The sequence below is a fragment of the Seriola aureovittata genome, chromosome 4 (assembly GCF_021018895.1).
Source record: "Seriola aureovittata isolate HTS-2021-v1 ecotype China chromosome 4, ASM2101889v1, whole genome shotgun sequence".
Lineage (NCBI taxonomy): Eukaryota > Metazoa > Chordata > Actinopteri > Carangiformes > Carangidae > Seriola > Seriola aureovittata.
Window position 1 is genome coordinate 13,239,759 of NC_079367.1, and position 24,820 is coordinate 13,264,578.

The window sequence follows — 24,820 nt, forward strand, 5'->3', positions numbered from 1 at the left end:
ATGTTTTCATATGCAAGTTCAGGCACAGACCGAATCGCCTTCTCTTTGTGTTACTGTTGCTGGGAAATTGTAGGTGTATACAGATGTATACAGTGATACAATAATGTGGCTCAATAGTGGCTCTGTAGCACGTGGAGAAGCAAACAGATTCTTGGAAGGAACCAACACTAGAACCAGCCCGGGGTTATCGCCTAACTTAGTAACATTGCAGTCAGCTTGGTAACTTGCAGCATAGAATCACATACTGTATGCTGCAGACTCGGCATTCTACATTTACCAGAATAAACACTGCGACCTCACCATTGTTTTGTTCATGTGATGTTAAAACACCTGCCCCGTGTGAGGCTTGAACTCACGACCTTCAGATTATGAGACTGACGCGCTGCCTACTGCGCCAACGAGGCTACAAATGGGTCTTAAAATATTGGAAAAAAAATGAAACAATCACAATATGGTCTCTGTAATCAATAACAACAAGGTATTTGTATACAAAAATGCTCACACAAATGCTGTAATCAGCTACAGATGCTTTGTGACATGACTCTGAACTAAAGCCATGACAAAGGAGGGGATGCGTAGATTTAAGGAATGAAAAGACTAAGGATATAACTACAACAGAAGAAATAATAATATGGTGCATTTGGCAGTCCGTCTAGTTAGTGATGAATTGTTGTCATACCAGGCACTGGAAGATGCGAAAATGGAGATGTATAGAGATACGCTGATGTGGCTCTATGGTGGCTTCCTAGCACGTGCAGAAGCGAACAGATTTTTGAAAGGAACCAACACTAGCACCAGACAAGGATAACTGCCTAACTTCATAACATGGCAGTCATCTCGGTAACTTTCAGCACAGAATCACATATTATATGTTGTAGACTCAGCACTCTACATTTACCAGAATATACCCTGTGACTTCCCCACTTTTTTGTTTCATGTGATTTTAAAATATCTGCCCCGTGTGAGGCTTGAACTCACGACCTTCAGATTATGAGACTGACACGCTGCCTACTGCGCCAACGAGGCTACAAACAAGAATTAAATATTGAAAAAAAAATGAAACACTCACAACATGGTCTTTGTACTCAATAACAACAATGTATTTACACACAAAAATGCTCACATAAAGGCTGTAATCAACTTTAGATGCTTTGTGACATGACCCAAAACTAATGCCATGACAAAGGAGGGGACGCGCAGATTTAAGGAATGAAAAGACTAAGGATATAACTACGAAAGAAGAAATAATAATATGGTGCATTTGGCACTCTGTGTAGTTAGACATGAATGTGTGTATGGATGAGTGCATGACATGGTGTCATAGTGTTACTGCGCCAACGAGGCTACAAATGGCTCTTAAAATATTGAAAAGAAAAATGATACGAACACAATATGGTCTCTAATCAATAACAACAATGTATTTGTACACAAAAATGCTCACACAAATGCTGTATTCAGCTATAGATGCTTTGTGACATGACCCAGAACTAAAGCCATGACAAAGGAGGGGACGCGCAGATTTAAGGAATGAAAAGACTAAGGATATAACTACGAAAGAAGAAATAATAATATGATGCATTTAGCATTCCATCTAGTTGGGGATGAATGTGTGTATGGATGAGTACATAACATGGTGTCATAGTGTTGGACGGGTGGCAGAGATGCTGGAGTGAGAGTAGTTCTAATTGCAATCACAGATTCACAACCAATAATGAAACACTACTGAATGACTGGTGGTGATGCTGAAATGTTTTCAGATGCAATTCAGCCACAGACTAATTTGCCTTCTCTTGGCTATAGCGTTGCTGGGAAAATGGAGATGTATACAGTGATGCATTGCTGTGGCTCTATGGTGGCTCTGTAGCACGTAGAGGAGCAAACGGACTCTCGGAAAGATACCCACCCTATCACCAGCCCAGGGTTATCACCCAACTTTGTAACTTTGCAGTCATCTTGGTAACTTGCAGGATAGAATCACATACTTAATGTTGCAGAGTCAGCACTCTACATTTACCAGAATGTACCCTGTGACTTCCCCATTGTGTTGTTTCATCTGATTTTAAAACACCTGCCCCGTGTGAGGCTCGAACTCACGACCTTCAGATTATGAGACTGACGCACTGCCTACTGCGCCAACGAGGCTACATATGGGACTTAAAATATTGGAAAAAAAATTAAACAAACACAATATGGTCTCTGTAATCAATAACAACAATGTATTTGTACACAAAAATGCTCACACAAATGCTGTAATCAGCTATAGATGCTTTGTGACATGACCCAGAACTAAAACAATTACAAAGGAGGGGACGCACAGATTTAAAAAAAATCAAAAGACTAAGGCTATAACTACGAAAGAAGAAATAATAATATGGTACATTTGGCAGTCCGTCTAGTTGGTGATAAGTTGTTGTTATACTAGGCACTGGAAGATGCGAAAATGGAGATGTATAGAGATACGCTGATGTGGCTCTATGGTGGCTTCCTAGCACGTGCAGAAGCAAACAGATTTTTTGAAGGAACCAACACTAGCACCAGACAAGGATAACTGCCTAACTTCATAACATGGCAGTCATCTCAGTAACTTTCAGCACAGAATCACATATTATATGTTGTAGACTCAGCACTCTACATTTACCAGAATATACCCTGTGACTTCCCCACTTTTTTGTTTCATCTGATTTCAAAACACCTGCCCCGTGTGAGGCTCGAACTCACGACCTTCAGATTATGAGACTGACGCGCTGCCTACTGCGCCAACGAGGCTACAAGCAAGATTTAAAATATTGAAAAAAAAATGAAGCACTCACAACATGGTCTTTGTACTCAATAACAACAGTGTATTTACACACAAAACTGGTCACACAAATGCTGTAATCAGTTATAGATGCTTTGTGACATGACTCAGAACTAAAGCCATGACAAAGGAGGGGACAGGCAGATTTGAGGAATCAGAAGACTAAGGATATAACTACAAAAGCAGAAATAATAATATGTTGCATTTGGCAATCTGTGTAGTTAGACATGAATGTGGGTATGGATGAGTGCATGACATGGTGTCATAGTGTTGGATGGGCAGCAGAGATGCTGGAGTGAGAGTAGTTCTAATGGCAATCACAGAAGCACAACCAATAATGAAACGCTATTGAATGACTTGTGGTGATGCTGTAATGTTTTCATATACAAGTGCAGGCACAGACTGAATCGCCTTCTCTTTGTGTTACTGTTGCTGGGAAATTGTAGGTGTATACAGATGTATACAGTGATACAATAATGTGGCTCAATAGTGGCTCTGTAGCACGTGGAGAAGCAAACAGATTCTTGGAAGGAACCAACACTAGAACCAGCCCGGGGTTATCGCCTAACTTCGTAACATTGCAGTCAGCTTGGTAACTTGCAGCATAGAATCACGTACTGTATGCTGCGGACTCAGCATTCTACATTTACCAGAATATACCCTGTCACTTCCCCATTGTTTTGTTTCATCTGATTTTAAAACACCTGCCCCGTGTGAGGCTCGAACTCACGACCTTCAGATTATGAGACTGACGCGCTGCCTACTGCGCCAACGAGGCTACAAATGGGGCTTAAAATACTGAAAAAAAAATGAAACAATCACAATATGGTCTCTGTACTGAATAACAACAATGTATGTGTACGCAAAGATGGTCACACAAAGGCTGTAATCAATTTCAGATGCTTTGTGACATGACCAGAACTAAAGCCATGACAAAGGAGGGGACACGCAGATTTAAGAAATCAAAAGACTAAGGATATAACTATGACAGAGGAAATAATAATATGGTGCATTTGGCAGTCCGTCTAGTTAGTGATGAGTTTTTGTTATACCAGGCGCTCGAAGATGCGAAAACGGAGATGTATAGAGATACATTGATGTGACTCTATGGTGGCTCTCTAGCACGTGGAGAAGCAAACAGATTTTTGAAAGAACCAACACTAGCACCAGCCCAGGGTTATCACCTAGCTTCGTAACTTTGCAGTCATCTCGGTAACTTTCAGCACAGAATCATATATTGTATGCTGCAGACTCAGCACTCTACATTTACCAGAATATACCCTGTTACTTCCCCATTGTGTTGTTTCATCTGATTTCAAAACACCTGCCCCGTGTGAGGATTGAACTCACGACCTTCAGATTATGAGACTGACGCGCTGCCTACTGCGCCAACGAGGCTACATAGGGGACTTAAATGCTTGTGTGGACGGGAGGGGACACACAGACGCAAGTTCAGCCACAGACTAAATTGCCTTCTTTTGGCTGTAGCATTGCTGGGAAAATTGAGATTTATACAGCGATACATTGCTGTGGCTCTATGGTGGCTGTGTAGCACGAGGAGGAGCAAACGGATTCTTGGAAAGATACCCACTCTAGCACCAGCCAAGTGTTATCACCTAACTTCGTAACATTGCAGTCAGCTTGGTAACTTGCAGCATAGAATTACATAAATTTCAGAACAAACCTGTACATGCTGCTCTCTGAATTTCAAAATTTTCAAAATTGTGTCTTGAAGAACAATAATCCTTAGAAACCAAAGAATACAAGACTTTTTAGTTTTCTGCAACAGGGAAGGCTTTGATTTTGATTGTTAACCTTGTCATCTGGCAGTATATGTTTAATATCATGTACCATTTGTCTTTCCCATTTTTTCTGTGGTGCCTACTTCATCAAGAAGGCCCTGAAAACATGAAGAGATAATTCATTTGCAAATGTATTTTAACTTGTTTTCTTACAGTCTTTCATATTTCTTTTTAAATAATTGGCAGCATATTTAGCTATAGTATTTTTCTCAACTGTCAAATTTTTTTTTTTACAAATGTTTAAATAGGACGCTTAGAGGAGACCCAGTCGAAAATAAGAGGTTGCAAAAAGGGATGAAAGGAAGGGGATATAGACAGAGGGAGAGTGCACTTTGGTGAGCCACAGTACTCTGGCTGCTTTGCTTCTTACTGATAGCAGAAGCTCTATTGACTGAAACTCAGTGTCAGCTGTTGTGCAGCTGCTCCAGAGTGCTAATAATAATGCTGGCTCATTGAGGATGAGGATTTATCTGTATTTATGAGTGTCTCTTAGCCCATTCATCTGCCCATGAAGGTGTGCATTTTATTTGCACCATATTGTGTGTATTTTATTTACACCATGTTGTGTGTGTGTCATAATTTTCTCTTTTTGTTTCCATGTAATTCATTTTTTAAAAACACCTCCCCTGTGTGAGGCTCCAACCCACAACTTTCAGAGTGTGAAAGTAGTGTGCTGCCTACTGCGCCAACGAGGCCAGAACAGCTACTGTCAAGCACATAGGAAGTAACACAATAGCCATACAAGATGACACTTGAGCCTTTTTGTGTGTGACAATGTGTTTGTCAAGGTGTCTTTGTGTGTGTTGTATGTGCTTATCTGTACTTCTGAGTTTGTGTCTGTGAGCCCATCTGTCTTATATTTCTTATTGTTCAAAGGTATGTGTCGCTAATTCCTCGAAAGCACAAGTGTCACTTCCTTTGTCTCTCTTCTTGTTTGTCTGTAGACAGTTGTAATAAAACACACACTATCTTATGATAAAGAGATACTCTTGAAACTCCTTGAACACAAAGTGAACCCACTGATGAAGGTGTAGTGTGTGCACAAGTGCATGAGATGTGTGTATGTGTGTGTCTGAATGAAAGAGCGAAAGAGACAGACAGATAAAAATAAAAAAGGACAGGGGAGAAGAAGATTTTGTGTGTATCTGTATGTGTTTTTGGCAGTGAATCAGTATGCTAATGAGGCATGGTCTGTAATCCTCTTAAAGCTAATCTCACTCAATCCCCCCAGTCCAGTCCTGGGCACTGCTCACTCACACAGGCATGCCTGGGTGAACACACACACACACACACACACACACACACACACACACAGTGCATGCTCACTGGCTTGCTCACTCTACTTCTCTAAAATACAAACCCTCCCACATATGCGTAAAAACACCCCTGTCTCTGTCTTTCAGTTATTTTTCTTATCGTGAATCATCCAGCCAAGACAACGCATTTTTTTGTTTAAACAATCAATCGGGTTTTAAATGCAAATGTATCCTGCCAATTACAGGGATTTTATTAGAAAAAAATCATAAATTATATATTTATATGCCTATAATGTGAAGTGCTGTGTGTGAACGAATGTCTGCTCTTTAATTCTTAGCCATTCAGTGTTTACCCTCCTAAGCAGTGTTTGAACCATAGGGAGACTGTAGAACTGTCTTTTTCTAGGCTCCTCTTTGCCCTGAGAGTGTGTCATAAAAGCCAAGGTTAACTTCGCTACACAGACAGACCAAGCTGGTCTGCAGCACGAATACTGATTACCTGGTCATGTCAAAGGTAGTTGTGTATGTATTTGTACATGCGTATGTTCTGTAAATGCGCCCTTTTTTTGCAGTCAGACATCACAAGCCATGTGGTCAGATGACTGTTTTTCTTAGTGTTGCCATGGTGATGCAGCAAAAGGTCGCTCTGAGATGTTCTCTACCAAGACCTTGTGTGCATGCATGTGTGTGGACTTCAGTGCAGCAGATTGCATTTGGCAGCAGACACCAAAAGAATGTTCAGGCTGGGGCAGTTGTTTCAACCAGAAAAGACAGCACTCTGTGTGTGTGTGTGTGTGTGTGTGTGTGTGTGTGTGTGTGTGTGTGTGTGTGTGTGCGTGTGTGTGTGCGTGCGTGCGTGCGTGCGTGCGTGCGTGTGTGTGTGAGAGATATCTGCTGATACATGCATGAATAACGTCACAGTGGAATTTCTAACACAGCCACTCGCACTGTGTGCGCTTGTATCACTTCTTGTGTGTCACTATTAGCTCATATCTGATATGCGATTCAATATATTACAGCAGGATTAAAGCCTAATGCTCAGTGAGGAAACGCACACATGCAGACAGTCACACACACACTTTGACACATACACAAAGAGCCTGGCTTTTCAACACCAGGGGGCTGACAAGGTATTCTTCTGCTATGTGTGTTGAATACTGCTGCATACCTAGCACTCAGTATTCACAGCACATCATCCTCCTAATCTCTCTCACTCTTTTTCTCTCAGTGTCTTCCTCTTACGCCCTCTCTCCATCATCGCCTCTCCTCTGCTTTCCCTCTTCTACTTTTTTCTCTCCCCCAACCTCCCTTCCCCATCACCCCCCTTTAGGCACTGTCTACCCCTCCCTGTTCATGCCGTCCCTCTGTCTTCCTGTCATCTTTTCCCACTCGATATGGCAACCCCACTTGATTTGCCCCTTGGTTGCTACTTACTAGCATTTACCTCCACTTCTTGTTTCCTGCTTTCATCTGTCCCCTCCTGGTGTACCATCTCTGCGCAGTATATCCAGTCACTTTGACTTTAAATAGCATATCAAATTTAAATGATATGTTGAAGCACACTTTACAGATCTGTCTTTCACGCCCTTCATTCTCTTGCTATCTCCTTCTCCTCTTCTCTGCAGGTATGAAAGAGCTCTCCCCTCCTCCTCTGAACCTGCGGCGTCTCTACACTGAGACATTAGAATGGGAGCCAGTGTTGATCATCATCTCTCCAGGTGCAGACCCGTCCCAGGAGCTCGCAGAACTCGCTGCAGAAACCATTGGTAGAGACAACTATCATGAGGTACTGAATAACAGGGTATGATGGGAGAAGTCACAGCAGATTTGCAAGTGTAAGAGAATTGTTTTCAAGACAATACCAATATCAGATGTATAGTTTAGGCTGGGGGTCGGCAATCCGTGGCTCTGGAGTCGCATGCAGCTCTTCAGCCCTTCTGCAGTGGCTCCCTGTAGCTTTGAAAAAAAGAAAATATAAAGAAAATAAATAACAGCTATTTTTTATTTTCTTTTTCTTTTTTTTTTTAAAGAGAACACCTCATATTTTGGAGATCGAGTTGATACTGATAATATTTCGTCAAAAAAAAAATATGTCATATCTTACAATGTCTCAGTAGCAATGTTTATAGCTTACTGCCTCTTCCTGCCGCCGATAGGTGGCTAATCTTGAGTTTCGGACCCCCGGTAAGATAACCATGGATAAATCCAAAAAAAGCAAAGTCTGCAGCTATATGTTAAATTTATTTCAAAGTGGGTTACTTTTTATTATTTTAATCCTTCACAAACTAGAGAATGACTCAAATAGGCCTGCATAGTTCTGTGTTTTATTTAAAAGTAGGCATACACATGCCAGTGTATTTTTCTCCTATTCAGAAGAGTTTGGTGTTTTCCTTTGTTATAACAGGTAAAAAAAGCAATAAAATGTCAACAGTTTTTTTTTACTTCTATAATTTCATAAATGCAATAAACTATTATTTTATATATAGTATGACTATATATACAACTTTAACTCTGTGTTATCTTAATTTTAAGGGTCGAATAGGTTTTGCGGCTTCAGATGATTTTTATTTTTGGGAGAGGGGCCAAAAATGGCTCTTTTAATAGTAAAGGTTGCAGACCCCTGGTATAGGGTATTGTGCACCTAAATGGGGAAAGCTCTTGAAAATGTTCTGCTTGTGGAGTTTATCAATTGTAGTAACTTTCAAGACAGCAAGAAGTCTAACTTTGGATGACATGTTCCTTCATTACAGTTTGAGTTGTATTAGAGTGTATGTACTATATAACATTACTGTAGATCATATCAGTTACATATAGCTATATATCAGATCAGTTAAGAGTTACTGGCCTCTTTATGGGGGCTTTATTGAGAAGAATCACACTGGGAATTTCACTTTGTGAGTATTTTATTTTTTCTGACTAAGGAGGAATTAATTAAAATATTGACTCATAGCAGATTATCTGTTATTTGTGGAATCAAATTTTTAAAAATTCCAAATTTCTGTTTATTGTCCCCACCTACCTCCTTCACTCTCTCTGTCTGTCTAGATCTCTATGGGTCAGGGACAGGCTGATGTGGCCTTAGCTACACTCAGAGAATGTTCCCGAAATGGAGAATGGCTTTGCCTGAAAAACCTTCACCTTGTCACTGCATGGCTACCCCTCCTGGAAAAAGTAGGTGCTCTCTGTGTAAGGGTTTTTGTGTGTCTGGTCCAGCCTTGGGGGCAGGTGTTAACATTTGTGTGTGTATGTGTGTGAGAGAGACTGCATTTTTGCTTTTTTGTTAGTATGGTTCATGTATGCTATTCCAGCCAAGTTTGAGCAATTTGTCAAAAACAAGGTGTGCATTAGTAGCCATAGGTCGGAAAAGGCAAATTACAAGATAGACAGAAAATGTGTAATATTTTGTAGAAATGAAGGATGCACTGATCCAGCAGCAGGATTATAATAAGTCCAAAACTTCTATAATGAATCCAATATAAGACTTCCAAAGTACACTAGGTCCAAGGACAGGGTTCAATAAACAGTCCGTTGGGATAAATCCAGTGGACTAAATCCTGTAAAATAAATCCATGAAAATAAGTCCAAAAAATGATTCCAGTGAAACAAGTCTAATACCGCTTCTTCACTTTATCTGAAGCCCATAGTGCCAGGTAGGCTGGGTTGGGGTTAAGGGGAAAGGTCAGTGGAAGGGGGGAGGATGTTCTGTGCTAAACACAAGTTATTTTTACATTCAGTGTTACTCACCAAAGTGCGTGGTGTGTATCCTTAAGCTCTAACAAGCATCTTCCTTCACTAGTCCACACTTCACTAGTCCTTCCACACTAGTAGTAAGTATTTTAAATCCTAAATTGTTTACATACATGTTTACTAACTGGTTGTCTTCTTCTTCCTGGCCTTTGCTTGGGCATTGGTGCATATCTATGCACATTACCACCATCTTTTAATCAGATAAATAACGGGTAACCATTGGTAGAACTGTGTATCATGTCACCCACCTGCACATGTGTGTGCATGCAACAAACAAACAGGGACCCACTTACAAAGGTCCAAAACTCCACAGGGTACCTTTAAGGTTTGTATATAATTTCTAATTTCACTCTGCTTGTCAGTGTTTATCTATAATTCAGTGTTGTACCACACTGTTACATGTACACACTCACACACACACACACACACACACACACACACACACATACACACACACAAGAACACATGCTTGCTGCTCAAATTTCCATTTCTAAAATTACCTTCTGTCCTTTGCCTGTACATACATATTTTGCATTCTACCTGTAGGCCAATATTCGTCACTGTGCTGTTGTTTGTGTCGCAGTGTGTGCGAGACCATGTGTGTTGTTTATTTGGCTGTCTTTTTGTGTGTTTATTGGCCTATCTCTGGATGTGTGTATATCTGTGTTTGTATCATTCTTGCTTTACATGTAATGAGTGCATACCTGTGTGTGACTCTCATGGTACTCATGTTGCCCATCCTGTATGTTTGTCTTATTGCATGGGTGCTTTTGTGTTACATTAAGTGGGTTTATGTATGTCTTCCACTTTCTTTGTGTTTATTTTTGTGTCCATGTGCTTTTCCTGGGGTTCTGTTTAGTGCTATGTCACTGTAGCAGGTCATATCTCACTGGGAGGCACAGCTGTTGGCAGTGATTGGCCGTGTGTTTGTGTGTGTGTATTTGTGTCCATATGTGTACCCTCACCTGTGTGTCTGAGTTAAAGTGTGTATGTGTTTTTTGTGTCTGTGTGGGTGTGTGTTCGTGCATGTGCATGTGCATGCCCTGGGGTTACCCAGAGATCCCTCCTGTCCAGAGTTGTCTGTGCTCCCAGTGTGACTTAAACCATGGCTTATTACAGCTCTCCTCTTCTACTTTTGTCCTTCTCCGTTCCACTCTCCTCACCTCACCTCCCTCTTCTCCCCTCCTATTTCATTTTGTGTTTTTCTCCCTGTTTTCCTCGATTTGTTCCCACCTCTACATTCAAGTTATCTTCTCCCAAGTTTTTCTTAACACTCCTCCTCTCCCACTTCGTATTGTATAACTAAAACTATTTTTCTCTCTTTCCCTCTTTCTCTCTCTGTTTCTTTGTCTCGCTCTTTGCCCAGCAACCGATGAGGTTGAGGTCTTGTCAGTCGAGCTTGAAATGAAAAACTGATGCAACAAGGGGAACGAGGGAGGCAGGGAGCATAGGAAAGAAAGAATGAAGAAACAGTAGACGTGAAAGGGGGGAAGTAGGGAAAAGCTGAACTGATGTTCAGCAGGCAGGTGGAAATTCTACCAAGAGCTTTGTTTTAGTATCTGTCTCTGTTTCTGTAGCTGTGTCCATTTCAACTCTCAAAGTAGTTTCTAAATTTTCCATCTTCTTTTTGCCATCTGTCTCCTCATTCGTTCCCTCCTTCCCTAAACCAGTTGGTCAGTTAGAGAGACAGGAAGAAGGGAAGCGAGACAGCGGAGAGCGGAAAGTGTTTATAATTGAAGTTGGCAGTGCAGATGTCCTCTCATCCTTGTCCACTCATATTCTTCCACTTGTAATGTTTCCTGTCTCTGATTTTTCACATCACGAAATCCATCTATTTCCTTATGAATCTTTCTTTCAATTTTGCATAACAGTGAATAAATACTGTTTAGTGCTTATTTCAGAATCACATGTATTGTGATATAATTGTTCAAAACATTGTGATAGGATTGCATCAGGAGTTATGTATCTTATGATTCTCATCCTGAGTGTGAGGATACAAATTTCTGTCTATATCTATCTGTTTATGAGTGGTATGTCTTCCACACTCTGTGTATCTGAACAATATCGATGTATTCTACGTAACATTGATAGTTTTTGATATGCCAACAGTAAAATAAATTGGTGCTATTTCTTCTTCTCTCTGACTTCTTCTTTCCCCTCTCTCTATTGACTTATCTTTCCTCTTCTTCTTTGCTTCTTTGTTAATGTCTCTGCCTTGTATCTTTCCACAATACTGTCATTTGTTCCAGGGGACGCATCAGACACACACACACACACACACACACGCACACACACACACACACACACACACATACACACACATACACATAGAGTCAGGGGAGTTTTCTTTGAAGGATGTCAGATCCTGTGTTCCTTTGATTTTCTGTGATCATGTTTTCTTCCATGAGAATGAATTAGGTTCCAAATGATGCAGAAACACATTGATTACATTTGTGTGTGCGTATGCGTATGCGTGTGTGCATATGCGTGTGTGCGTGTGTGCATGCTTCTGTTGGTGTTTCAGTTCCCAATCAGATGACACAAGACCCTAAGGTGCCAGTATTCTATTTTTAACCACAAGTCTTTGAGAAAGATAGAGGGAGAGGGGGGAGGAATGTAAGAAGAGAATTCAGAGAGAGAAAGAAAGCTGGAAATTGAAATGAAGAGACAGCGATGGAGACAGTGAGCAGAAAGAGAGAGAGAAAAGAACAAATATATAGAAGTGAGGTGAATAGTTGATCATTACGGAGAATTTGTCACCATGCAGTAATCTAAGGGAGAAAGAATTACACGGAAAAAATAAAAATTCCGAAGGAGTGAGTAAAAGAGGGAATATAAGAAGAAATATATTTTATTTATTTATTTATTTATTTATGTTATTACTGTAAGTCTACTCTTGAAATGAAGAAAAAAGAATTGGTTGGAATGAACTTGAGTGAACTTTGTGAAACTAGATCGACCTGCGTGTTACAGTGGCTGGACAAAATGTGCCAGAGGACATCAGCCAGATACTGCAGCACAAGTAGTCTGTTTCCATAGTAATCTCATAGTAATTCTCTTAGCTATATATAATGTGTCTAATGTGTGCGCCGTCCTGTTTGCTCACAGGAGCTAAATGTGCTGCGTCCCAAAGCGGGCTTCCGTCTCTGGCTGACAGCAGAAGTTCACCCCAGGTTTCCTTCAATACTGCTGCAGTCTAGCCTCAAGATCACTTATGAGGTACTCACACACACATTCACCATCACGCACAAACAGGTATAAAAACAGTAACACCATAACACTCCTATAACCTACCCTATAATGAAGTTTACTGTTGGGTAGTGTTGATCTAACCGATATGACACAACTTTACAGACAAACATACACCAACACAATTTTGGAGGCATACTGTACACAAATGCTGATCCATCTCTTGTGTTTTCCCACTCAGTATTGAAACTTTCGCCCAATATTGACTGCTGGTTTCTGTGAATATAGTCAACGCTAATGTGTCAAACCTAAGATAAACAGTATACAGTACATAAAAACACAAAGTCTATTTTGTTTTTGTCAGTGTGACTGTATAAGTATTGTACAGAGCTGATCTGTAAGATTGGTGCTGGGGATGATTGCAGTGGCAGTGTTGATAGTAATAAATGTGAACAGCATGTGACATTGCATGCAACAACCACCACACACACACACACACACACACACACACACAACATCACACATCCTCCATAATGACCATCTTATACGACCATAAAAATTGATAAACTACAAGTCATCAGTTTAGCAAATACTCCATTACTAACCCACAATCCAAACAGTCATATTCCAGCTATTACCTCCACGAAGCCCAAAACACCATGCCACACACTCTACTCCCCTTTGCAGCATGTGTGTAAGTCTTGAAGCTTCGAACAGTAAATATGTCTAGTGCCTTTTTGGCACGTCTGACAGGGCATTAGACATAAAGTGTAAACCAACAGTTCAAATTTTTCATAAAGGAAATATTCAATTCTACAAATGTATTTCCAATGAAAATACACAGAACCAGAATGCAGTAACTTTATGAGTATGAAAAAGAGTAACTGAATTGTTAGTGTCCAGTATTGAGGATGAATAGACAAAGCATAAGATGAACCTTCAGGGATGCACATGGAGTGAGGATGTGCAATGTAAAAAGGTAAGCACGTACTTGCAAATACGTTTAATCTACTTAAGTTGATAACATATGTAGTGAATTTGGCAAATTTAATACACATGCATTACTGATTGTGCGTATTATTAAGATCTCCAGATGGAGGTACCAAATGTTCAGCAAAGCTGAAAATGTGCGAGCTGATGTCAATATATACTGTATATTGTTTTTTTTTATCATAAACAGAGCATGTGTTGCCATAGGACATAAATGTACAGAGAGCTGTTCAGAGATGCAGTTTGTGCTGACATGTAGAAAAATGTGAGAGAGAAGTCTTTTTAACATGTTAAATGTCTCCCTATGCCTTACCATGTACCTTCCCTGTCTGCATGTCTGTCCTCCTTTTCTTTTCCCATATCCAGGCTCCTCCGGGGCTGAAGAAGAATCTGCTGAGGACATATGAGTCGTGGACTCCTGAGCAGATCAGTAAAGGTTGGCTCCTCTCCTCTCCTCTATTCTCCTTTCCTCCTCTCCTCTCCTCTCCTCAAAAAAGTTGTTTTATCATTAGAGAATATGTAAATATTTTTTTCTAAATTCAGATGTTGTAGCTTCAAATTTCCTCTCAGTCTTATTCTGACCAACGATGAAAACATTTTGAATAATTCTTAAATTACTGAGCATGTCTCTGTTCTGCGTTTTTTAAGGAATTAATATATTACAGAACATCCTGCATCTCTGAATTTATCATCTGTGTCAGCCTTTTGAGACCGCTAACAAGTACATGCAGCTAATGAGCTGGCCCTAAGCTTGAAGAATTTGTGCTTTGTTTTCATTTACACTAAAGGGATGTTTCAAATTTTTTAACATAAAATGGTCTGTGTTACTTACACTAGTAGTGATATCAGTGCAGTACTAGGTTGGGCTATGAGCCCTGTGAACAAATACATCCCAGCAAGTGAAATTAACAGCAGCGAATGGGGCTATAGGACAGCATTCAAAAAAGTCCAAACCATCTGTAGCAAAATACAGAATGCTCAGTTCTCCTGACAGGCCTCAGTTGTATTTAGTGTGATGAATGAAAAAAAAACTAACTGCTTTCAATGATTATAAATTACAGACACTCTGATAATGATTGATTATTGTAATTAGTTGGGCTGTGACATGTTGTTGATTATTTTGTGCAGGAGGCGTCCTGGCCAGAGCTCAGTCTCTGTTCTGTCTGGCCTGGTTCCATGCTGTCTGCCAAGAGAGACGCAACTACATACCACAGGTAAAATATATGAACACACCAATATGGACCAGAGTGGTGGTAGTTCTACAGTTTGATCTCAAGACAATAAATCCAAACTACTGTAGCATTACAAGTTGTAACAGTTAGATGCAGAACTTTCAGCACAATCAGACAATTAAACCAGCTGCTTTTTCTTGAATTTTACTTCTATTTTACTGAAACCTTTACATGAATGCTACTAGCATCAGTTGCTGTCACATGTAGATACTTAACTTTTATAGTTACAGCATTATATTGTGTTTTAATACCTTTTAAAATCACAAGCTTCTTGGTATTTTTTACCTGTAAAACCTAAAGATGTGTTTACCCAGACAAATAGTATGTGACCTTATTTCCATGCTGGTCACACACAAGTACATGTGTACATGTGAAAGTGTAGTTCATACTCATTGTATACATTTATTCATACACATCTATACATATGTACTGTATATTCTATTTCCTAGCCAGTTAATGTGTGACATAAATTATACAGAATTATATGCACAGGGGGGCAGGGAGGAAGCTACACTGACATAAAAAAGCATAGCCTCTGCATGGACATCCACTGAAAAAGGTAAAAAAAAAAAAAAAAAACTAGCAGAGAGATCAATTTTCTTTGTCCTTACTGGCCAGCATAGCAAACGTGTTTGCTTTTTGTGCTGTGCCTCTGGAAAAATCTTTGTGTGTGTGCAGCTATGTATGTGTTTGTGCGCAGCTTTGAATATAAGCCTTTGTAGTAAACTTGCCTGTTGGTCAACAGGCATAAAGTTTACACAGCACAAAACACAATGCAGAAATCAGCCCCCACATTGGTATGGAGCCAATTTTCAGAACAGGTCCCTCACCTGACACTTTCCCTTTGCAAACCCTGTGGTGAAACACTTTTTTACCACAGGTTTTGCAATTTCAAGTCCAATAGGATTACACGAAGAAGAGACAGACTTCCCTCTAGTCGCAAAATTTTCAGACAGTAGAAGCATGGGAAATTCAAGTCCTATGATGTCATACACTGTCAAGGGATTTTAAAAGGAGACATGTTTAAGTGTCAATTTAAAATAGATTTCATTGAGCTACTACATGTGATAGTAGTAATTACTCTGTATTTTTAAATTTAAGTGTAACTCAGTTTTAACAGTTTCACAACAGCTCTAAATAAATCAAAGTGGTGTGTTTTACCAGTGCCAGAATCAACTCATCATGTTAAGGTAACTAAACACAGCCTTTCTTCATTTGAGCTACAGCTCTGGTGATAAAACATCTTTACATGACAAGATGGAGGTTGTAAATACAGTCCTGGTCAAAATTATTGGGAGCCCTGAAACTCAAGACGTAAAGAAGTTACATAAAACAAGAATGTTTTAATAAAATGTCCAAGACTACTGAACATAAGAATAAAATAAAAACAAAACTTTTCTGTGAAGTCTGGCGAATATTATGGAAAAAACACCATGCAAGAGCTTCAGGCTGACCTGGAGCAATCAGGAGTGGTGGTTTCAGCCCATACCATATGCTGCACACTAAACCAAGTAGGGGCTCCATGGGCAAAAGGCAAAGGTGGACACCACTATTGAAAGAAAGGCACAAAAAAGTTTTCTCAGTTGAAACCCAAGGCAGTGATGAATCAACACAAAATAGATCGAAGACATTGAGGGGAATTATGCCAGTAGTAGCCAGAGTTAGTTGACTGTTGGGATCCTGATGTTCAGACCACAGGTTTTGTAAATGCTCACATCTGGTTAACAAAATGACACTTTTTTTGTATCAAAATCTAAAAAAAAAAAAACAATTTAATTGCTACAAGTTGATAATGAAATTAATCAAAACTGAAGCTTTTGATTAACCTTTTCCACTTACACATTAAGAATCACTCAATAAATGTGTTTTAGGGTTGATGCCCAGTGTTGGTCCATGAAAATAGGTGCACATTGGGACACTGGGTGGTTCTCTGGCTTCTCATCATCTACATGTCACATCATTTTGTCTTATCTCTCGAAACATCACACAATTTATGTAACTTTCCGAGGTGGACAATCCAACATTCACACCCACTTCACACAGCATTTGGCCAGGTGTGTAGAGGTGAGAACGTATGCAAGAGTAGAACATCTCTCTCAAACAATCTATTTTGTGCATTGTTATCCCCATATTTCAACAATTATCATGGCTTGCCACAATGTTTAACAGCAGGACTTCCACCATGTCCTGGACTGTGGTTGTCCAGAACAACAACAACGTGTTCTACAAACTAGCTTGTTTTGAGCTATCGCTCTGTATCTTCCTATCTCAGTATGATCGGGTGGTATGCCTTTATATTGTGGAGTAAGAGGGGCATGCATTGGTTTGTTTAAATGTTTTTCAACCAAAGTGGGTATTTACATAACTTAGTTTTTTATGTCAAGTGCTCATATTACAGTTAGGGTACACTCAAATCTATCGTATTTAGAGTAGATCAGTGAAACACTAAAGTATTTAACTTAGGCAAACATTGACATCTGACAGCCAGTAGTGACTTGTTCTTTCAAAACCTCTGCATGTGTTCTTACCTGATCACCTGTGAGAAGGAACACCATTATGTTTAAGTCCACTAAACAAAGCTTCATCTCTGGCTTTTGTTTATTAGTGCTGCTTGGTTTGTGGTTGAGCAGTGTGAGTCCAAACTAATCAAATTCAAACATGTAGACACATGTATTTTAACAAAGGCAAAAGAAAAGACATGGTTGGCACCTGTAATTTCTTACTTGCTACATTTGACTTTGTCATGTTACCACCTGTCAGCTTAAACAGTTGTTTTGACAGTTTGGTAGCATGCGAGAGTTGCAGAGTGTCATGGTACACTGGTACTCATTTGTCTCTGTGTGTACTGCAGCCATGCCTCACAGTGGTCTGTCTAATCTAGTAATAAGATTTGTCTGCAGTTACAGCAGGTAGTTTTTTTTGGGGGGGGGGTTGGTCAGCTTACCAGCACACAATCACAACACTCAGTAAATCAAAACACAAAGTGGAACTATAGCAAGGAACATGTTTTTTTAATTAAATTGCCACAACTTTTGCACACTTGTTTCTTTTCTCGCTGTCTCTCCTGTTCCTTCAGGCTTGGTCCCATTACTCCCCCTTAACCATCCCCCTCATTGTGGAGTTGCTTGAAGAAAAAAGTATTGATTGCCCAAGAGGACAATGTAAACCTACATAACTAGCATACAGCATCCTTGTGTGTCTCCTGGGGTTCTGTCTCTCTGTTCCTTCTTCCTTAAATTAATTCACTTTACTCTGCTTACTTGTTTTTTCCTCTAATTTTCTTTTTAACAACCACCCTCCCTGGCCTTGGTGTTGCCCTGTCTCTCTCTTTCTTTTTGTCTCTCTCTCAATCACTGAATATCTGGTAAGTGTTTTCATTTGAGATGGTAATGTTGTTTCTCATCCAAGAACAACAGTCACAGCTCCTTTTGTCCACTCCACCATCACTTACTCCCTTCTCACTTCATCTATCCTCACTCCTTTTCTCATTTATTCTGTCCCGGATTTCACCCTTTTTACATGCCTGTGCAAAAACCACTTCATTTAAAAAGACAGGAAGAGACACTGAGAGAGAAATAGAACATGTAAGTGTAAGTGTGTGTGTGTGTGTGTGTGTGTGTGTGTGTGATCAAAGCAGAGCCGCTGCAGCAGCAGAAAGCTCACACTCACCTGTATAAGTCTCATACGCTGAATCAATCACTGAATAAGCAGCCGCTATGTACGTGTTGCAACTGCACATATGCATGAGCACAATCTGCAGTCTCACTCATACATATATAAACACATTTATCAAACGCAGTAGAACCATGCCCCAACGCACTCTGTGAAAACACACTCAAGCACATAATCACTGAACATACAACAACGTACACTTAATCATTCAAAGACTAACTAAACATGCCCACACAGTTTTTCCCCACCACTCACCTCGTCCACCTACTGCATCAGTAGGCAGATTACTGTTGAATAGCGGTGAAGTGTGACACTCACAAACCGAGACTGCCCTCACACTCAGTTATGTTTTAATCCTGAAATGGTCAATATTGTGATAATATGTGAGTAACATGAATGTCAGGCATAGTGTAACGTGTTCATACACACATGGGCCTGTCTTTATTTGTTCAAAAACTAGACAGGGCAGGTGCTAATTTTGTGATTTATCCACTAATTGTAAGGGAGATTTGCTTGTGACCAGATAGTTTCGGGATGATGGTTTCAGAAGTGAATGATAATCTAATGGTAATGGTATACAGTCGCCTTCATTCACCAGCCACTTCAGATTTTCCCTTTTATTACAGCTTTATGTTTGGGCTGGTGTTGCTTATGAAATATGTCAATGAGTGTAACTGTTACATTTGAGCAGGTTATTACAGAGGCAAGTAAAAGTGTGTGAATGTAAGTTGTTTTAACAGTTTCAACTATCACTAATACACATAATGAATATTCACCCTGAAAATGAGAGCCACAGCATTTCATCAGATTGAAAGATAAATCAACCTATAACACATTGTGTACTGAGTAGCATACAGGTATTTCTCTCTCATGTTTGTGAAGACTACACTTGCTTATACAGTTATTATAAGATTAAGAAAGTTAATACATTTTGAATGCCATCTGTTAGTCTTTTAAAAGAAACCCATTAGTTCTTGATATCTTGAGCTCACTCAAGTTCAATCAGTGAAATAAATATATCATATTTTCTTCCTTTTCTGCTTTACCCAGGGTTGGACTAAGTTCTATGAGTTTTCTTTGTCGGACCTTCGTGCTGGATTTGAGATCATTGATAGGCTTTTTGAAGGTAAGAGAGCTGGTAACAGATCAGACTGCATTGGACAGCTTTGCTTTATTGTTAACCTCTTCAACACACATGGTAATGAGAACTGGAATCTGTGGGATCTTTAACCAATTGCCTCTTTAATTTACACCACCCCTGATAGAGCATGACCTCGGGAACTCAGCATTTGCATTTCAAAGCACTGTGTATATACAGTATGCTGTGTTCTTGTGTTTCTCTGCCTTCCTGTATGTACGGTTCTGTGCACACGTTTATAGCTTTTTCTTTGCCTTTGTGTCATGGTATCTCCAAGGCGGTAAAGCTTTCCAGTGGGAGTTTGTCCATGGCCTGCTGGAGAGTGCCATCTATGGTGGACGCATCGACAACCCCTCTGACCTCCGCATCTTACGTTCTTACCTTGAGCAGTTCTTCTCTGCACTCCTGCTCTCGTCCTCCCTCTCAGCCGGTCAGAGAAGGAGCAGAGGAGGAACACGCTTCTTTCCACCTCAGATCAGCCTCCCAAACTCTTGCTCCATATTGGTAGGTTGTGATGACACATACAGTGCTGTATGAAGGGCTCTTAAACATGTTAAAGGAATTAATTCAAGCTGCAGAGAAAAAAATGAGCACTGCAGTGTTTTTTTTTTTTTTTTTTTTACTGAATAGCTTAAGGTGCTCTGCAGTGTACGCACACCCTAATAGTCCCAGGTGCATTGGCAAAGAAGCAAAAACAATTCAAAGAAATAGACTTGAGTTAATGCTGCCAAGCTTTTCATTGACTAGATTTAGTGTTTGTGGTTTGGTCAGTATTGAAATTTTATTAGCCTGTGTTGTGCTAGCTTAATTTTTAACTTGGTTTATAAAGTAGCTACTACAAATAAATGCCATTAATTTCCCTCAAGTTTACCCATTGTGTGTTGCTTTTGTGTTGCTTTGCATGTAGTTTGCATTCTGTGGATGCAGCTTAATATACATAAAACAATAAGTGGGTGTATATGCCCAAAACTGTTTATTAGATGTCTGTTCATTTGAAGTCCTACTAGAATAAGTTAGTATACTGCAAAGCCATTGAGAGACCATTTGCTAAGCAAAAGAAGGAAATCTATATTTTAGAATTGTCAAATTGTTTGTACAAATTATTAAGTGGGAGTTCAGTTTTAATTATTCATGCCTTTCAAGTACTTTTTTGTACTAAATGAATATTGTTACTGAAACAGCATCAAACTAGGCAAACAACACACTTAATTAAGGACAATATAGAATTATTTAACCCATAATCACACGTAGCAAACCGGCATGCTGTAAGTTATCATCTCAGTTTTATAGCACAGTTTGCTTGGAAATGTAAAACTGTTGTGGAGTTGTCTGTTGTCTTAGAGCCATGACCGATTCAGGCAGCATACTTACAGTACATCTTCTCCTTCTGTCTCTCACTCTTTGTGAGACTGTTTTTCTATCTGTGCATGTGGGTGCATTGCTGTGTGTCATATGCACGTGTCTGTGTGTCTTCCCAGGACTACCGCAGCGTAATAGAGAATCTCCCAGAGGATGACAGACCTGCATTCTTTGGTCTGCCTGCCAACATAGAGAGATCCTCCCAGAGAATCATCAGCTCCCAGGTGCAACCACACACACACACACACACACACACACACACACACACAGCTATACAGGCACCTGCTAATTCATACAAACATCTCTACCTCACACATGCAGAAATAATAACACAGAGGCATATGCATACACACAGTTATTGCCATACGCTCACAAGAACACACAGGTAAATTCACATATACAGACATGCACTTTCTCTAACTCATAAACACACAGGAATGCACACTAGCACATTCATCAACACACATGCACGTACAGTACATGCTTACAAATGAGCATGTACTGTATTCACATACATGCCAGTGCACACATAAGCAAAGTTACCTATGAATGTACTCAAAGCATACAAAGGGACCAAGGATTGTATGAAAAAGTTGAGTCTGAGACATTGATGACCCAAGGGCAGAAACATCACCCATACGCAGTGCACAGCCTGGGCTAATCCTAAGTAATGCCACCTCTGCCTCGGTCATGTGTGCCATTAAGGTGAATTCACACTGAATGCAAAGCTTCATCTCGCTTATTCTTATTCTTGCCTATTCTCGTAATGTAAGTGAAATCAGCAATGGAGTCAGTGCAAATTTCTCACTCAAGTAGAAACACTTCACATCCATCTCCGTAATTTGCCTTTCTGCATCATGTCCATTGTGTGTATTAGGGCTGTCCTATGCTGATCATCAAAATTAGGTATCAGAACCAATAAGTTGTTCAGTATCTGTTATATTAAGAACAACCACTCAAGATAGTTTATTAATTTTAACGTATTACACCTTGGTTTTGTTACAACACTGTGGTGTATTGTTATTATACATAGTTGCAGGCAAGAAAACTGCAAACAGCAGTTTCAGTGAAGATGTTTTCTCTGACAAGAAGAGCTGGTCAGCACAGATACTGGTGTTTTCCAACTTATAAAGCTCTGAACAAAGCTCCACTCAGTGAGTCAAGTCAAACGAGCATTTCCTGCCAAAGGTTCAGTCTCAGTTTTTCACTTTTTCAACTTCAACTATTTTTGCCTTGTTACTCCACTCTTCATCCAGAAAGGCAATTTAACTCCTAATTACTGTTTAAATTACAGAGTGATTACTCTACCAGATTGCAGGTGAAACCCGTGCTGTTACACTCTATGACATTGCAGTTGTGTGTGTTTTATCAATTTACTTTGTTTGTGTGTGTGTGTATTTGAGTATGTTAGTATGTGAGCTAGTACATGTGTGTGTTTATCCTTCAAACAATCCCACAAACCTAGGGTTCGGTACCTCCATTCTGGAAGTATAAAAGCAGTTTATTTTAAGGTCAGGACTTCAATTTAAGGTTAAAGTATTATACCAGGCAGCCATCCGTTTCCATTTATTTCACTACAACATAAAATTCACCTTGCAGAGACATGAAACCAGGTTTAGATGGGTAATCCATCACAGTGAATCATGTCTGCTTTTATCGTTGTCAAGGTTATATTGTCATTGCGTGGTATCATGTTTGTAATTGTAAATTGATTTTAAAATTTCTACACTGCAGCAATGATGTAACTGTAACAAACAGTGCATTGTTTAACAGTCTGCAAAAATGAAAAAGATGATTTGTTTAAAGTGTATTAGTGGCCAAAAGGTTAAGGTCTGACGTGTAGGTGTAAAGGTTGGGGCAGAGGTTCTCAACCTTGGATTCACTTGACATGGAGACAAGTCACCAATGACTTCTAGGACTGATATATTTGTATGTGTAATATAAAAAATAAATTAAAAAAACAATTGAAATGTCAGTTTTTGAGCTCACTGCATACCCCTTAATTATGCAACTTTACATCTCTGTAATCAAGATACTTAAACACAAAAATGTTGAGGGACCCTGGATTAGAGGCAAGGGAATGGAGTTAAGCAATGTAGGATCAATACAAGAACACTGAGGCATGTGTGCATGCATGCATCTCTGATAGTTTGCACTGTATGTGGGAACAATTTTTCCAATGAAACACGTGAGGTGTATATTGTCTGCAATATTTATGCTCATATTGTCATGAATAATTATCATTTGTGAGTGTGTTCACATGTATGACTGTGTGTGTGTGTGTGTGTGTGTGTGTGTGTGTGTGTGTCTGTGTGCAGTTGATGGTCACTGCAGATTCTGATGAAACTCAACGCAACACAGCCTCACGCATACACCAAATGTGTTCTTTCACTGTCATGGTGGTGTGTGCATACGTTTATGAGAGAGAGACTGCAACAAAATGAAAGACTCAGGCACAATCCAAAGGGAGAGAAACAGGATGTTGAGTAAAAGGTGCATGACTGCACTGGTCACTTTTTGTGACAAACTTTTCATTTTTTGTATGATGTGCACAAAATGGCACAAACATATATATATACATATTATAACAAGGGCAAAATCACTTCTTTCATAAGAGAACTTCATGCACCTTTGCATGGAAATTGAGCAAAAATGAAAGGGAGTGATAGGATGGACAGATTGAGATGGTTTTGGTATTTTTGTGTTTTTATGTGTCTTTCTATGTGTAATTATCCTCAGCAAGCCCTCTTAAACTACAATGAACCATTACAACTTGTGTGTACATCCCCATGTGGGTGTTAATGTATTTAAGTCCATTCATACTCTCAGTGTAGTCGGCTGATCACTGGAACCACCAACCTAGTTTAATTCACACAACTCCCACAAGGCCTTGTGTTTGTGTGTTACTGTGCGTCTCTCTTTCCACCTATCTTCCCCCGTATGTCATTGTCTCCCCTCCTGCTGTCATTTGTCACTGTCACTTTCATGCGCTCTCTCACTCTCTCTCTCTCTCTCTCTCTCTGTCTTCTTTTTTCTTTTTTCCCTTAATGTTTGCCCTCTCCTCTCCCTAAAGACCCTTGTCACCGTCTGTGGGTTGGGCACTTAACCGCATACACACACTGAACCACAAGTCTCGGTGGGTGCCATTTAAAACAAATGCATAATCTTAGTGTGAATGATCCAAAATAGGTCAGAATGGTTTTAAATGTATAATGCAGATCATTTTTGTCTTACAGACTCAATGTATGATATATGTGTGCATAATGTGATTTTATGTGCAGTGAAAGATGACTGTGATGTGTATAAGCAGAGAGTAGCAAGTAGAAATGAATCATTGGGATATTATTATATTATAATACAATTTGTTTAGCAATGAATAATTTTTTCCCCCATCTTGTTTGAATAAACTACAGATCTCTGTTTTTGAATATGTTAAGTTCAGTAATATATCTTTCTGTTATCCTCTTTTTTTTTTAAACAAAGTTCTGCTCAGTAGATGTCTTTATTGAACATCATCTTGACTAAGACATGAGACCTAGTCCCCTGATGAAAAACCTTGATCCCTAAACCCGGATTACACTCAATTAAAGTGATAGCCTTAACTAAATTGACTGCACCTAGTGCGTTTAATACTGACT

At 39.6% G+C, this 24,820-nt stretch overlaps 1 protein-coding gene and 6 non-coding genes across 11 annotated transcripts in view; 1 reads left to right on the forward strand and 6 right to left on the reverse strand.

Annotated features, from left to right (window-relative positions):
• The window catches only part of LOC130167624 (cytoplasmic dynein 2 heavy chain 1), a 112,970-nt gene that overhangs the window by 73,080 nt on the left and 15,070 nt on the right, over window positions 1-24,820 (forward strand). For all 5 annotated transcript variants that reach the window (XM_056373992.1, XM_056373991.1, XM_056373994.1 and 2 more), the window contains 8 exons: window positions 7,481-7,641; window positions 8,901-9,026; window positions 12,711-12,821; window positions 14,148-14,217; window positions 14,910-14,995; window positions 19,736-19,811; window positions 20,101-20,327; window positions 21,302-21,406. In XM_056373992.1, the coding sequence (XP_056229967.1) occupies window positions 7,481-7,641; window positions 8,901-9,026; window positions 12,711-12,821; window positions 14,148-14,217; window positions 14,910-14,995; window positions 19,736-19,811; window positions 20,101-20,327; window positions 21,302-21,406 (962 nt within the window). The remainder of the gene's footprint in view (window positions 1-7,480; window positions 7,642-8,900; window positions 9,027-12,710; window positions 12,822-14,147; window positions 14,218-14,909; window positions 14,996-19,735; window positions 19,812-20,100; window positions 20,328-21,301; window positions 21,407-24,820) is intronic.
• trnam-cau (transfer RNA methionine (anticodon CAU)) lies at window positions 332-404 on the reverse strand. The gene has a single exon. It is a non-coding gene; the product is annotated as a tRNA-Met (tRNA).
• Window positions 954-1,026, reverse strand: trnam-cau (transfer RNA methionine (anticodon CAU)). Its single transcript has one exon. It is a non-coding gene; the product is annotated as a tRNA-Met (tRNA).
• Window positions 2,070-2,142, reverse strand: trnam-cau (transfer RNA methionine (anticodon CAU)). Its single transcript has one exon. It is a non-coding gene; the product is annotated as a tRNA-Met (tRNA).
• trnam-cau (transfer RNA methionine (anticodon CAU)) lies at window positions 2,694-2,766 on the reverse strand. Its single transcript has one exon. It is a non-coding gene; the product is annotated as a tRNA-Met (tRNA).
• On the reverse strand, window positions 3,503-3,575 carry trnam-cau (transfer RNA methionine (anticodon CAU)). The gene has a single exon. It is a non-coding gene; the product is annotated as a tRNA-Met (tRNA).
• trnam-cau (transfer RNA methionine (anticodon CAU)) lies at window positions 4,123-4,195 on the reverse strand. The gene has a single exon. It is a non-coding gene; the product is annotated as a tRNA-Met (tRNA).